This window comes from Babylonia areolata, chromosome 21 (assembly GCF_041734735.1).
Source record: "Babylonia areolata isolate BAREFJ2019XMU chromosome 21, ASM4173473v1, whole genome shotgun sequence".
NCBI classification, from domain to species: domain Eukaryota; kingdom Metazoa; phylum Mollusca; class Gastropoda; order Neogastropoda; family Buccinidae; genus Babylonia; species Babylonia areolata.
The window spans coordinates 14,338,060-14,354,409 of NC_134896.1; the positions used below are offsets into that span (position 1 = coordinate 14,338,060).

Below are 16,350 nucleotides of genomic sequence, written 5' to 3' on the forward strand. Positions count from 1 at the left end.
AAAAAAAGAAAAAAAAAAGGGTGGTGGTGACTAAACTGTGATCTTGTTCAGCTCCCTCTTGAAAGCTGCCAAGGAGGGAGCCTCTGCTGCTGTTGCAGGCAGGGAGTTCCAGACGGGGATGGTTGATGGGAAAAAACTGTATTTATAAGGGTCAGAGGAGGAGCTAAGATGGACAAATTTGTGTCGATGATTTGATCTTGTTCTGCCGGATCCTTTCTTGAGAAATTTGTCTGGAGGGATGTCTACAATGCCGTCGACCATTTTATACATCAGGGTCAGCCTTTGTCTGTTCCGCCGTGATTCGAGGGATTCCCATCCTAGTTCTTGCAGCATGTGTGTTATGCTGCTGGTCCACCCGTAGTCACTGTGTACATAACGTGCTGCTCTTCTTTGCACCATTTCAATCTTGTTCTTTTGACCTTCTTTGTACGGGCTCCAGACTGATGAACAATACTCCAGGTGCGGGCGTACAAGAGTTTGGTAGGCATTGGCTTTGGTGGTTTTATTGGATGTTTTTAGATTCCTTTTTAGGAAGCCTACCATGCTATTGGCTTTGTTGGTGACTCTTGTAACATGTTCTTTCCAGTTTAGATCATTTATAATGTCGACGCCGAGATATTTTGCGCTGTCAACATGCTCGAGGGTGTGTCCTTTTAATTTGTAGTTGTAGCTGATGGGGTTCCTTGATGTTGTACAGGTAAGGACATTACATTTTTCTGGGTGGAATTCCATTCCCCAACGCTGTTCCCAGTCAGACAGGGTGTTGAGGTCTCGTTGGAGCATTTTACAGTCTTGGATTGTCTTGATGGTGGAGTAGACTATACAGTCATCAGCGAACAATCTAATATTGGCCTTGATGTTCTGAGGCAGATCGTTGATGTAAATCAGAAATAGGATGGGGCCTAGAACTGTCCCCTGTGGGACTCCGCTGATGACAGGTGCTGGCTCAGATTTTTCGCCGTCAACTACGACGATTTGGGTGCGGTCAGAAAGGTATGCCTTGATCCAGTCTAACGTCGATCCTTGTATACCATAATGGTCTAGCTTACGGAGGAGGCGTTTGTGGGGGACTTTGTCAAAGGCTTTGGAGAAGTCCAGGATTACCATGTCGGTCTGCTGTCTGTTGTCCTGGTTTTTGGCGATGTCTTGGAACAATGTTAGCAGTTGAGTTTCGCAACTCCTTCTGGCTCTAAACCCATGTTGTGAGTTATCAAGTATTTCATATTGGGTCAGATGGCGCATGATGTTGCTTGCGAGGATGTGTTCTTGCATCTTACAGCATATGCTGGTGAGGGAGACCGGTCTGTAGTTAGCATTATCATTATAAAATAATCATGTTATCAACTTATATCCTGCAGTCAGTGATGGGCAACATCATTGTCATTATAAAACAATCATGTTATCAACATATCCTGCAGTCAGTGATGGGCAACATCATTGTCATTATAAAATAATCATGTTTTCAACTTATATCCTGCAGTCAGTGAAGGCCAACATTATCATAATTATAAAATAATCATGTTATCAACTTATATCCTGCAGTCAGTGATGGGCAACATCATTGTCATTATAAAACAATCATGTTATCAACTTATATCCTGCAGTCAGTGAAGGCCAACATCATTATCATTATAAAATAATCATGTTATCAACTTATATCCTGCAGTCAGTGACAGGCCAACATCATCATCATTTTAAAACAATCATGTTATCAACTTATATCCTGCAGTCAGTGAAGGCCAACATCATTATCATTTTAGAACAACCATGTTATCGACTTGTATCCTGAAGTCAGTCCAGGCCAACATTCACCATCGTTTTAAAACAACCATGTTATCGACTTGTATACAAAAACACTATCAATAAATCCCCCCCCCCCCTGCTCCTCCTCACACACCCCCCGCACCCCTTTTAACAGTCATTGTTTCTAGATGTGACACTGCTCTGCTAGCTACCGAATCTGAAACATGCACAGTTGTTAAGCTTGCAGTTGACGTACAAGGATGCTTTTCTATCATTTGTCATGGAACATAGACCCTATCTTTTTGATTTCAGTTTCAAGGAGCTGTCACAGCTTAGAGAGTGATCCATATTAGCTACACAACATGTATAAACCCACTGTACTGGGCAGTCCTTGTGAGTGTACCCTAGGTTTGTGGAAAGAAAAAAAACATTGACAAAAGTGAAATAAAAGAGTTCGACCAAAAACAAAAGAAAAAAAAGGAAGTGAAAGATACATAGATGGCATGTGGTTGAAATAAACCAGAGAACAAAAATAGGCTATGGTCAGCAAAACACCAACAGATGTCGTCTAATATCACTTAAAGTGGAAGACGTTAAACTGAAGACTACTACTACTACTACTACTACTACTACTACTACTACTACCAACAGATGTGCACACACTCACACAAGCATGCAAGTGTATGCACAACACACACACACACTCATAAACACACACACACACACACACACACACACACACACACACACACACACACACAAACACACACACTGTATGGTTGAACACAATAAAAAGTTCAAAAGTCCAAACAGCGTCCTCTCTGAATGCGATCAATGAACCTTATAACAACAACAATTTGAAAGTCAAACCAGAGTTTTCTGTGGACGCAGTGAATGAACCGTTCACCGCCAGTATCAGTATCAGTATCAGCAACTCAAGGAGGCGTCACTGCGTTCAGTCAAATCCATATACGCTACACCACATCTGCCAATTAGATGCCTGACCAGCAGCGTAACCCAACACGCTTAGTCAGGCCTTGAGAATAAATAAATAAATAAATAAATAAATAAAAACAAAAATAAAATAAAATAAAATAAATAAAGTAAAAAATAATAATAAATAAGTAATAATAATAATAATAAATAGATAAAAAAATAAAAAAAATAAAATAAAATATAAAATAAATAAAAATAAAAATAAAATAAGTAAAAAAAAAAATAAATAAAAAAGTAATAATAATAATAATAAATAGATTAAAAAAATAAAAATAAAAAATAAGATATAAAATAAATAAAAATAAAAATAAAATAAAATAAATAAAGTAAAAATAATAAAATAATAAAAAAGTAATAATAATAATAATAAAAAATAGATAAAAAAAAAATAATAAAATAAAATATAAAATAAATAAGAATAAAAATAAAATAAAATAAATAAAGTTAAAAAAAAATTTTAAAGTAATAATAATAATAAAAAATAGATAAAAAAAAAAATAAAATAAAATAAACCCCAACACTACCCACCAGCCCCTGTGCCCTACCTTCCAGACCAGCTTCTTGGTGTCGTAGAAGCCTCCCAGTTCCAGGAACTGTCTAAGCAGCTCCAAAGGAGGCTGTGCTCCATACTCCTCTGGAGCTGGCATGTTGAGGTCGTCCACAAACACGATCACCTGCATGAATGTCAGCCAAAAAGGAGTGACTCCGCGTGGTGCTTTGAAAGAAGCGCTGTTGTCATGGAATGGAATGTGTGTGTGTGTGTGTGTGTGTGTGTGTGTGTGTGTGTCTGTGTGTGTCTGTGTGTGTGTGAGTATGTGTGTGTGTGTGTGTGTGTGTGTGTGTGTGTGTGTGTGTGTTCGCATGCATTTGTGTGTGAGATAAGAATAAGTGAGTGAGTGAGATTGAGAATATAAGTGGGAGTGAGAGTGGGAGTGAGAGAGATAGATTGTGTGTGTGTGTGTGTGTGTGTGTGTGTGTGAGTGTGTGTGTGTGTGTGTGTGTGTGTGTGTGTGTGTCTGTGTCTGTGTGTGTGTCTGTGTGTGTCTGTGTGTGTGTGCGCACGTGTGAATGAGAGATAGAGAGTGAGAGAATGTGCGTGTGTGAATGCGCACAGACTTCACATCCCAAACCCTCCTACCACCCTCCTATCCCAGTTCTTTGTGCAATTCCCAATCATGATTACTCATACCCAACATACACACACACTCCTGTCCTTTTTCAGGTAGTCGAGTGCTCACCTGGTGATAATACTAATGAATGATAGCGTATTGATACATCACTTTCTTCAGACCACTCTCTTCAAAGCACTTTACAATAGAAAAGCAAGCAAACAACAATCAAGATACAAAAAAAGCACAAGAACACATCAACATACATATGTGAGGGGGCACACACACACACATGGGTGTGCAATAAAACAAAACAAATCAAGCAAAGAAGTGCATTATGTACCAGACCACACATCTCCACTCACTCCCCACCCCCAAGCCCCCCCACACCCCCTAGGTATACACCCCTCCTTCTCACCCTTCTCCTTACACACTACATAATATGACCCATCTCCCCACCCTCACCCTCCTCCCTCCCGACACACACACACACACGCACACACACCCTACACACACACATCTTCCCTTTCATCATCATCCATCCCCCAGCACACAGATAACCACCACCACCACCACCCCCCACACACACACTGACCCTCCTCCCCTATTCACCCTCCTCCCTTCCTTCACACGCACACACCACAAACCCCTCCACACACACACATCCTCCTCCCCAAACTCATCTTCCCTCCCCCATTCACCCTTCTCCTTCCCTCAAACACACACACACACACACACACCTCTCCCCTTTACACATAATCACCCTCCTCACACACACACACACACACACACACACACACACCACCCCTCTCCCCTTTACACATAATCACCCTCCTCACACACACACACACACACACACACACACACACACACACACACACACACACACACACACACTACCCCTCTCCCCTTTACACATAATCACCCTCCTCACACACACACACACACTACCGTCCACCATCCTCACTCACCCCTCCATCCCACCCCGCACCCCCCCCTATCCTCCCCCTCTTCCCACCATCCGTCCCCCCTCCCACTGCCCCCAACAACCCCCAAAACCTTCCCCAAGCCCTACCATCCACCCCACCCCATCCCCCAAACCAAAAAAAAAACAAAAAAAACCTCACCCTCCTGCCCTTGGGGGCGCCCATGGAGTCGCGGCCCTTCTTGATGAGCCGCAGCTTGATCTGTGACTGGAGGCGGTGCGCCGACGTCTGGGCGCTCATCTGCACCATGGTCGACAGCAGCCCCACGATCACCCCCCGCGACTTGTCCCCTCCCACCCCGGGCCCTCCTCCTCCACCCCCACCCAGCATGACGTCCATGCCGTGGTCAGCGTGGCTGCTGCCCAGGCTGGTGAGGGTGGAGATGTTCTCCAACAGGGAGGACTGCTTCTCCGAGTAGTTGAGCACGGTGCCCAGTACGGTGTGGGGCCTGTAGCTGGTGCCCCCTTCCTTCTCCAGCTCCTTCAGCATGTTGCTCATGATGGCCGTCTTGCCCACGCCCGACTCGCCTGCCGAAGGGGGAGGTGTGGGGGTGGGGTGGGGGGGGAGAAGAAGGAGGGAGGTGGTGAATGATTGATTAAAGACAGGTCCTGTGTCAGTGAAATCGTAGCCACAAAGCATTGAAACAAAGACTGTTACATGGCAGCGAATTCATATCCAAAAACAATCACCACACAAAAAGAAAACACCAACCAAAACAAATCAAAGCAATACAAATATCATTCAAAAGCAAAACACCAAACTAAACATCACAAAACATCAACAACAACAACAAAAAGGAAAAAAAAAAACATTCAATTAAAACAAATAACACATCACACCAAAACTAAACACCAAAAACACATAACTTTATCTGATTGTAAACCAAAACTAATAAAATTACAGGCATGAAAAAGAAACAACAACAAGAAAAAAATATATGGGTGGTGCTGCCCGAGGGAGAGCAGCCCAAATTTCATACAAAGAGATCTGTTGTGACAATAAGTAGTACAGTAAAACAAAATACAACACAAGAAACAACACAACAGAATACAACACAACACAAGACACAACATAATACAAAATGACACAACACAACACTATACAACAGAATATAACACAACACACGACACAACATAATACAAAATGACACATCAGATTTTAACACAAGACACAACACAAAACACAACACAAGACAACACAATACAACATGACATGACACAACACAACAGAATACAAAACAAGACACAACACAACACAACATGACACAACCCAACACAACAGAATACAACACAAGACACAACACAATACAGCATGACAAAACCAGTACAATACAACTCAAGACACGACACGACACGACATGACATGACATGACATGACACAACATGACACAACACGACACAAGCCACAACACGACACAACACAAGCCATAACACGACACAACACGACACGACACAACATGACACAACACAACACAAGCCACAACACGACACAACACAAGCCACAACACGACACAACACAAGCCACAACACGACACGACACAACACGACACAACACAAGCTACAACACGACACAACACAAGCCACAACATGACACAACACAACACGACACGACACGACACGACACAACACAACACGACACGACACAACACGACACGACATGACACGACACAACACACTACACTACACCACCTGTCAGCAGCACAGGGTGTTTGCTGAGCAGCAGAAGCCCCGTCAGGAAGGAGAAGCGCACAATCTCAACGGTGGGAACAATCTCCGCCTCCCTGCCCTGGCCCTTCTGGTGGTTGGCGCCCATGCCCATGGTCTCCCCGATGGTGATCACCGCCCCCTTCTCGATCAGTGACTTGGTGGACGGAACCAGCACGTCCCACGGCACAAAGTTCCCCGTCTCCATGTCGATGAAGAAGCTGAAGATGCTCTTGTTGCCCGTCGGCAGGCGCACACCTGTAAAAGGGACGTTTATCTTTTCATCTTTTGTTGTTGCCTGTAGCGCACAGCACACTGCAGAGGACCATATAAGGGTTGAAGAACTGTAAACACTGGTCCTACAGAACCTGGCAATACAAAACAAACAACAACAACAAAACCCCACCTGGAAATGAAATTAAACACTTACTTATACATCTATGACATGCCTTTGACATTGACAATTCCATTAATGTTTCATCAGAGGATTAAAACAAAAAACAAAAAAAAACCCTGAACATAAATATTTTTATACAGCATACAAAACCAAACTTGCTAATGGGAACCTCGTACATTCAAGGCACAAAACAGAAAACAACTTAGTAAAGAGTACCTGTCGTAATACTTTTTCCATGTAAATGACTTTATACTTTAGTTTTAAGCATTTCTGGTTTTTCACTATTTTGTCACTTCCTTTCAAAATAATAATAATAATAATAATAATGATAATAATACTCTAGCCAAAATCAGTCTCCCCTGAAACCTTAAAGGCACTGGACTTACCCAGAGGTGGCTCCACTTCGAACATTTCACGCACAAAGTTGTCAAACTCATTGCATATGTCCAAGTCCTGCTCCTGCTTGTCCATGCCACGCCGGTTGACGGACTCGTCCTCTTCGGCATCCTCCTGGCGCCGCAAGATGCCGCCCATGCTCCACGTGAAGGAGAACACAAACAGCTTGCCCAGAAGGTTGATCAGCTGACTCGGGTGCCTTTCCAGGAAGTATTTCTTGGCATCTGCGTGACTGATAACAAAAATGGAGACACATTGTTCTTGTGCATTTTGATCAAAGCGGACAGGACTGTCAAGAATGTAAGTGCACAGATGGCTGTACACAGCTCTCTGCATGATGGGGAAATGTGATTGAAAGCACACAGCTTTCTCTACTTCAATAGTTTTGTGTTTATTTTGTTGCTGTTTTTTGCTTGTTTGTTTGTTTGTTTTACAAAGGGAAGGGGAAGCACTAATACCACTTTGAAGTCATGATACTTGGTACAATCTCTGTTCAAACATACACCAGGCAAAACAACACACCAGACACTGGGAGATTTGGGAAGAATTTAACAATCTAAAATTTCACAATCTGAACAGTTTGTGAACTCATGAAAATTGCTAAAAGATTATGCATAAGCTGGATACTACAAGGCCTGTGCCTAAAATGCGACTGTCAACAATTTGTGACTTTGTGAAAATTCCTCAAAGATGGCATCTAAACTGAACGCTTCAAGGTCTAGCAAGGTCCATGCCCAAAAACATGACATCAACAGTTTGTGACTTTGTGAAAATTCCTCAAGGATTACGTCAAAACTGAACGCTTCAAGGTCTATGCCTAAAACATATGCTGGAGATAAGGAAGAAACAAACACAAAAGCATAATTAACATTGAATATTAAAAAAAAAAAAAATGACACAACAAAACAACAGGATAAACAAAACCATTTCCTGTGCACACACACACACACACACACACACACACAAACAAACAACACACAAACTACACACACCACACACACACACACCACACACACACACACACACACACCACACACACACAAACAAACAACACACACACTACACACACACACACACACCACACACACACACACACACAAACACCACACACACACCACACACACAAACAACACACAAACTACACACACACACACACACACACACACACACACACACCACACACACACACACCACACACACAAACAACACACAAACAACACACAAACTAACACACACACACACACACACACACACACACACACACACACACACACCTGGAGCTGGGCTTGCTGCCAAAGCCAGTGTCCACAGAGTCGGAGTCGTCCTTCATGCGCACGGAACGTTTCGCCCCCCGACGCTTGTTTCGGGAGGAGCGGCCCGAGGGTCCTCTCGACGAGCTGCGACTGGAGGCACGGTCTGGGTCCGGGGTGGTGGCCCGCAGTCCCTGGCTCTCGTCTTTGTCTGGCCACGCCCACACCGGGTGAAGGAGTTGTGTTATGTTGTGTGGTGTGGTGTGTGTTGTGGTGTATTCTGTTGTGTTGTATTGTATTCTGTTGTTTTGTGTCATACTGTGTTGTATTGTATTCTATTGTGTTGTGTCTTACCATGTTGTATTGTATTCTATTGTGTTGTGTCATACCGTGTTGTGTTGTATTCTATTGTGTTGTGTCTTACCGTGTTGTATAGTATTCTATTGTTTTGTGTTGTACCGTGTTGTATTGTATTCTATTGTGTTGTGCCATACCGTGTTGTATTTCATTGTGTTGTGTCATACTGTGTTGTATTGTATTCTATTGTGTTGTGTCATACCGTGTTGTATTGTATTTCATTGTGTTGTGTCATACTGTGTTGTATTGTATTCTATTGTGTTGTGTCATACCGTGTTGTATTGTATTCTATTGTGTTGTGTCATACCGTGTTGTATTGTATTCTATTGTGTTGTGTCGTACCGTGTTGTATTGTATTCTATTGCGTTGTGTTGTACCATGTTGTATTCTATTGTGTTGTGTCATACCGTGTTGTATTGTATTCTATTGTGTTGTGTCTTACCGTGTTGTATTGTATTCTACTGTGTTGTGTTGTACCGTGTTGTATTGTATTTTATTGTGTTGTGTCATACCGTGTTGTATTGTATTTTATTGTGTTGTGTCGTACCGTGTTGTATTGTATTCTATTGCGTTGTGTCATACCATGTTGTATTCTATTGTGTTGTGTCATACCATGTTGTATTGTATTCTATTGTGTTGTGTCATACCATGTTCTTTTGTATTTCATTGTGTTGTGTCATACCGTGTTGTATTGTATTTTATTGTGTTGTGTCGTACCGTGTTGTATTGTATTCTATTGTGTTGTGTCATACCGTGTTGTATTGTATTCTATTGTGTTGTGTCATACCATGTTCTTTTGTATTTCATTGTGTTGTGTCATACCGTGTTGTATTGCATTTCATTGTGTTGTGGCGTACCGTGTTGTATTGTATTTTACTGTGTTGTGTCATACCGTGTTGTGTTGTATTCTATTGTGTTGTGTCTTACCATGTTGTATAGTATTCTATTGTTTTGTGTTGTACCGTGTTGTATTGTATTCTATTGTGTTGTGCCATACCGTGTTGTATTTCATTGTGTTGTGTCATACTGTGTTGTATTATATTCTATTGTGTTGTGTCATACCGTGTTGTCTTGTATTTTATTGTGTTGTGTCATACCATGTTGTATTGTATTCTATTGTGTTGTGTCATACCGTGTTGTATTGTATTCTATTGTGTTGTGTCGCACCATGTTGTGTTGTATTCTATTGCGTTGTGTCGTACCATGTTGTATTCTATTGTGTTGTGTCATACCGTGTTGTATTGTATTCTATTGTGTTGTGTCATACCATGTTCTTTTGTATTTCATTGTGTTGTGTCATACCGTGTTGTATTGTATTCTACTGTGTTGTGTCATACCATGTTGTATTGTATTTTACTGTGTTGTGTCATACCGTGTTGTATTGTATTCTATTGTGTTGTGTCTTACCGTGTTGTATTGTATTCTACTGTGTTGTGTTGTACCCTGTTGTATTGTATTTTATTGTGTTGTGTCATACAGTGTTGTATTGTATTCTATTGTGTTGTGTCATACCATGTTGTATTGTATTTCATTGTGTTGTGTCGTACTGTGTTGTATTGTATTCTATTGTGTTGTATTCCATTCTGTTATATTGTATGGAGTGGTGGCCTGCACTCCCTGGCTCTCCTCTTTGTCTGGCCACGCCCACACAGAGTGAAGGAGTTGAGTTGTGTTGTGTTGTGTTGTGTTGCGTTGTGTTGCGTTGTGTTGTGTTGCACTGCGTTGCATTGTGTTGTGGCGTGTGGTGTGTGGCGTGTTGTGGTGTGGTGTGGCATGTCGAGTTGTGTGGTGTGGTGTGGTGTGGTGTTGTGGTGTGTTGTGCTGTACTGCGTTTGTATCACATTGTGTTGTATTGTATTCTACAGTGTTGTGTTGTACTGTGTTATACTCTACTGTGTTGTGTTCCATTCTGTTGCGTTGTATGGGGTGGTGGCCCACAGTCCCTGGCTTTCCTTTTTGTCTGGCCATGCTGACACTCGGTGAAGGAGTTGTGTGGTGTGGTGTGGTGTGGTGTGGTGTGGTGTGTCATGTCGTGTCGTGTTGTAGGGTAAAGGAGTTGTGTTGTGTTGTTGTGTTGTATTGCATTCTGTTGTGCTGTGCTGTGCTGTGCTGTGTTGTATTGTATTGTATTCTGTTGTGCTGTGCTGTGTTGTGTTGTGCTGTACTGTATTCTACTGTATTCTTTTGTGTTGCATTCTATTGTGTTGCATTACCCACAGGGTAAAGGAGTTGTGTTATGTTGTATTGTGTGGTGTGGTGTGGTGTGGTGTGGTGTGGTGTGGTGTGGGTGTTGTTGCTGTGTTGTGTTGTGCTGTGCTGTGCTGTGCTGTGCTGTGTTGTGTTGTGTTGTATTGTGTTGAGCTGAGCTGAGCTGAGCTGTGCTGTGCTGTGCTGTTTTATTTATTCATTTATTTATAACTCTTTTTTGTCACAACAGATTTCTCTGCTACACTGAGAACGCCACCCTTTTTTCTTTTCTTTTTTTTTTTTTGGCTTGCAATTCATTTGTTTTCCTACTGAAGTGAATATTTCTACAGAAGTTTGCCAGGGACAACTCTTTTGTTGCCATTGGTTCTTTCACGTACGCTAAGTGCATGTTGCAAACGGGATCTTGGTTTATCGTCTCATCCGAATGATTAGCGTCCAAACCACCATTCAAGGTCCAGTGTTGCGTTGTGCTGTGTTGTATTGTATTGTATTGTATTGTATTGTATTGTATTGTGTTGTATTGTTTTATGTTGTGTTGTGCTGTATTGTATTCTATTGTATTGTATTATAATGTATTCTATTCTACTGTATTCTCTTCCATTGTATTCTATTCTACTGTATTCTGTTCTATTATAGTCTATTCTATTGTATTGTATTGTATTCTATTGTGTTCTGTTGTATTGCATTGTATTCTATCACACTGCATTTTATTGTACTGTATGTCAAGGCTTGATCAGCATATTAAGTTTCTGTGAAGGTCAGGCATCTGCTGCCTTTTTTTCTTTTTAATAATAATAATAATAATGGTACTTATATAGCGCTGAATCTTGTGCATAGACGAATCTAAGCGCTTTTGCACCAGTCATTCTCACGCACGCATAACTCTAAAACTGGAGAAACTAAAGACAAGGAAGAGGCAGGGAAGGGAGGCTATTTTGGGAAGAGGTGGGTTTTAAGGCCAGACTTGAAAGAGCTGAGTGTGGAGACTTGACGAAGCGAAAGAGGAAGTTCATTCCAATTGCAAGGTCCAGAGACAGAGAAAGAACGGTGGCCAACAGTCGAGAGTTTGAATCTGGGCATGCGTAAATGGAGTGGATCCAAAGCTGATCGTAGTGAGTGAGATGGAGTGCAGAGGTGAAGGCAGCCACAGAGATAGGAAGGGGCTGATTTGTTAATACATTTTTACAGCAGATGCGGTGTAGCGTATAAGGATCTGTCCACACGCTCTGACACCTCCATGAAACTGAACTGTATTGTAATGTATTGTATTGCTTTGTATGTATTGCTTTGTACTGTTTTGTGTTGCTTTGTATTGCTTTGCAGTGAATTGTCTTGTAATCAATTGCTTTGTCATGTTCTGTCTTGTATTCATCGCACACGTAGCACACAGGCACACAACACATACACACACACACACCACATTCACACATCCCCTAAACCCCAACTCCCTCCACCCCCCTTTCACACACACACACACCCACCCCTCTAACCTCCCCCCCACACCCTCACTCAATACACCCACACACACACACACACACACAGCCCTCCCCTCCCCCTCCACACACACACACTCACCAGGACTGCCAAACCCGCCATGCTCCTTCAGAAAGCCGATGTAGGCGTTGAGGATGTTGCAGAGGCAGGCGATGACGCTCATCTCCGGCACGGGCAGGAAGAGGAAGCGGGAGTGGCGCTGCAGGAATCGCAGCCCCTTGTCGATGGCGTGGAAGAACAGGGCCTGCAGGTGGCTCTTGCCACTCTCCGGCATGTCCCGGGGCAGGCGGTTCAGCCAGGTCTTCACGAAGGGGCGCCATCCCAGATCCACTGGGTCCTTGACATTGTTTACGGTGTGATGGTAATGGTAAAACATTCACATAAATTCAGTTTTAGTTTCTCAAGGAGGCGTCACTGCGTTTGTACAAATCCATACACGCTACAACACATCTGCCACAGCAGCATAACCCGACACGCTTAGTCAGGCCTTGAGTGCCTGCATACATACTTGTGTACCTATCAGAGTGGACTTGTTCAACAGAATTTTGCCAAAGGAACAACATTTCATGTTGCCGTGGGTTCTTTTTCAGTGCGTCAAGTGCGTGCTGCACATGAAACCTCGGTTTATCGTCTCATCCGAATGACTTGATGCTCTGATCGATTTTCCATTCCAGTCAAACTTGGGAGAAAGGGCAAAAGAGCAGGATTGGAATCCACACCTTCATGGACTCTCTGTATTGGCAGATGAGCGTCTTAACCATTCTGCCGGCTTCATCCTTCTCATTAACATAAAATGAAGTAACATAAATAAGCAAAATAAGTAAAAAATCTTAAAAAGTTACAGCAAACTACACACAACACATGACAACACACGATGCGGGTTACAGTGAACTACACATGACGCAGGTTACAGCAAATTACACACGACGCGGGTCCGCTCACCATGTAGACCATGGCGCAGCGACTGATGGTGGCAGGACTGGCCTGCGACAGGTTGTCCACCTCAAACAGCAGCCTCATCCCTGGCGACAGAGAGATGCGCTCCCCACTGGCCAGACACAGCACCTGGCACACAGCAAGGCACTGTCCCTGTCACTCTAGCTGCCTTCATCATCATCATCATCATCATCATCATGATAATAATGCTGACATTCTTGAATATAAATAACAACAATATCAATCATAATTATGAAAAAAAACAGTAATAATAATGATAATAATAATCTCTCTTGGTTGTCTTTCCTATGCAACTATAACATCAGTGCACTTCTCATTCTCTATTGATCAGTACTCGCATGTGGTTCTGGAGCCCCAGTTTGCAGACAAAGCTGGAATGTGCATTGAAGGCCAGATGATGATGATAATAATAATAATAGTTATCATTATTATTATTGTTGTTGTTGTTATTGTTGTTGTTGAACCACTTCCACACCACCAGCCTCAGAAAACTTCTCAGCATAAAGTGGCAAGAGAAGATCCCTGACACAGAGGTGCTCACTCGTGCAAACTTGCCCAGCATCTACACCATCCTGATGCAGGCCCAGCTGCGCTGGGCAGGCCATGTAGTTCACATGCCAGACCACCGGCTCCCCAAGAAACTGCTGTACGGCGAACTCCAACATGGCAAACGCTTCCATGGAGGCGAAAAGAAGCGCTTCAAAGACACTCTGAAAGCTTCTCTGAAGGCCTTCAACATCAGCCATGACACATGGGAGCTGAATGCAATGGACAGACCAAAGTGGCGTTCAGCTGTCCACAAAGGCGCCAAATCCTGTGAGACCAACAGAATCGCTGCAGCAGAGCAACGCAGACATGCCAGGAAAAGCAGTGCCAGCAAGTCCCCGACAGCCGCCACCATCCCCTGTCCACACTGCGTCAGAACCTTCCGGGCACGGATTGGCCTGACCAGTCATCTGCGCACCCACAGAGCCCAACCCACCCACCCCCAGGACGACTAGATGGTCCTCGTCGATCCCAACGGACGAACCACACTACTATTGTTATTGTTGTTGTTATCATTATAGTAATAATACTACTAACAATAATGATGATGATGATGATAATAACCATAATAATAATGATAATAATAATGATAATAATAATGATAATAATAAAGTTATTCATACAGCGCTGAATTTTGAGGGGAGACAAGAGCAAAGCGCTTCCACACACCAGACATTCACATGCAAACATATCTCTAAATCAAACAGAAGAAGGCAATGTAAACATGTCCCACATGGACCTAGTCACAGCACACTGCCAGGGTGAACAAAAAAAAAAACCCAAAAAACCCCACAAAAACCCCAAGCAGGGATGGTGTGTCCCCAGTGAGGAAGACAGGAGAGTGGAGGAGGACACAAGGACGACAGACCTTGGAGTCGTCCAGCACAGTGTTGAGGTTCTCCACCCACAGTGTGTCCACAGGCCCGTCCAGCACGATCCACCGCCAGTCCGTGATGGGGCCTTCCGAAAGGTCCTTCCGCTCCCCTTCCACCTCAAATGCCGACATCGTGCCGTCCTCTTCCGTTGTCTCCGTCTTGTGAGTCATCTGTGGTGGGGGGGGGAGGGGGGAGATTTTGGGGGACAAACAGCGACAGGAATTAAAACGACAGTAGCAAATGATGGAGGAATTTCGTTTTTAACGTCCCATCACACATACTAGAAACTGTATACGTACCTACTGGAAGTATCTGTTTTAGCATTTTAATGTAGGAGGAGATGGAGGGGGAGCTGTATTGCATGGTGGGGAAAACAGGATAGACGGAGGATGGAATCACAGATGGAAAGAAACTCCACGGGGAACGTGCTTTCTCTTTCATTTGACCTGTCTTCTGGAACAAACTCCCTTATTCTGTCCGACATGCTCAGTCTTTGTCCTCATTCAAATCAGCTCTCAGAACTCACCTTTTCCACAGTTGTTATGATTAGTTTTCCCGCCTTATGTGTCTGTCTGCAATTGCTGGTATGGAGGAACAGGGCTGGATCGGTATGAATGCCTGGTGTGTGTGTGTGTGTGTGTGTGTGTGTGTGTGTGTTGTCTTCAGTTTAACGTCTTTCCACTTGAAGTGATATTAGACGAAAAAAAAAAAAAAAAAAACGTGGGGGGATAGGGGCTGTGAGAGGGGGAGGGGTAAAAGTGTGTGTATGTGTGGAGGGTGAATAGGGAGAGACAACGCTAGGAAAAATGGAAGCGTTGTAAACGCCAACATCAAACAACTATAACATTTATAACAAATGTCCTATAGGACTATGCAGCAAAACTTCTGCAATAACAAATAACATATTGGAATTGTTAATAGCACATTCAAAAGAACTTTTGGTGAAGTCTGGCAAAAAACATTTTAGATTCTGACATTCGAATATTACATGGTTGCTAGAAATATGTTCTCCACATATGCATCTGACATCTTTGCTGAACTTTGTTATAAAAGCGTTCAGTTTTATCCTGTTTGATAATGTATGAATCTGCCTTACTCTTATTGAATTACTGTATGTATTTGACTGATTGATAGTTCCCGGTTGTTGAACATTAATTACACTATGGTTTAAAGTGCATTATGGTGCGTGTGTGTGTGTGTGTGTGTGTGTGTGTGTGTGTGTGTGTGTGTGTGTGACTTGTTTATTTCAGTTGTGGTACATACAGGCAAATGAATGTTATGAAGTGTATCTGCATCAATGTATGTATGTGTAACTGTATTTGCAAACACTCTG

General features: G+C 42.9%; 1 protein-coding gene across 3 annotated transcripts in view; it reads right to left on the minus strand.

Moving 5' to 3' along the window:
• The window catches only part of LOC143296724 (dynein axonemal heavy chain 6-like), a 147,432-nt gene that overhangs the window by 75,212 nt on the left and 55,870 nt on the right, over window positions 1-16,350 (minus strand). For all 3 annotated transcript variants that reach the window (XM_076608782.1, XM_076608783.1, XM_076608781.1), the window contains 8 exons: window positions 15,011-15,187; window positions 13,582-13,704; window positions 12,721-12,976; window positions 8,605-8,791; window positions 7,321-7,562; window positions 6,523-6,795; window positions 4,976-5,361; window positions 3,285-3,413 (listed from right to left, as the gene is read on the minus strand). In XM_076608782.1, the coding sequence (XP_076464897.1) occupies window positions 3,285-3,413; window positions 4,976-5,361; window positions 6,523-6,795; window positions 7,321-7,562; window positions 8,605-8,791; window positions 12,721-12,976; window positions 13,582-13,704; window positions 15,011-15,187 (1,773 nt within the window). The remainder of the gene's footprint in view (window positions 1-3,284; window positions 3,414-4,975; window positions 5,362-6,522; window positions 6,796-7,320; window positions 7,563-8,604; window positions 8,792-12,720; window positions 12,977-13,581; window positions 13,705-15,010; window positions 15,188-16,350) is intronic.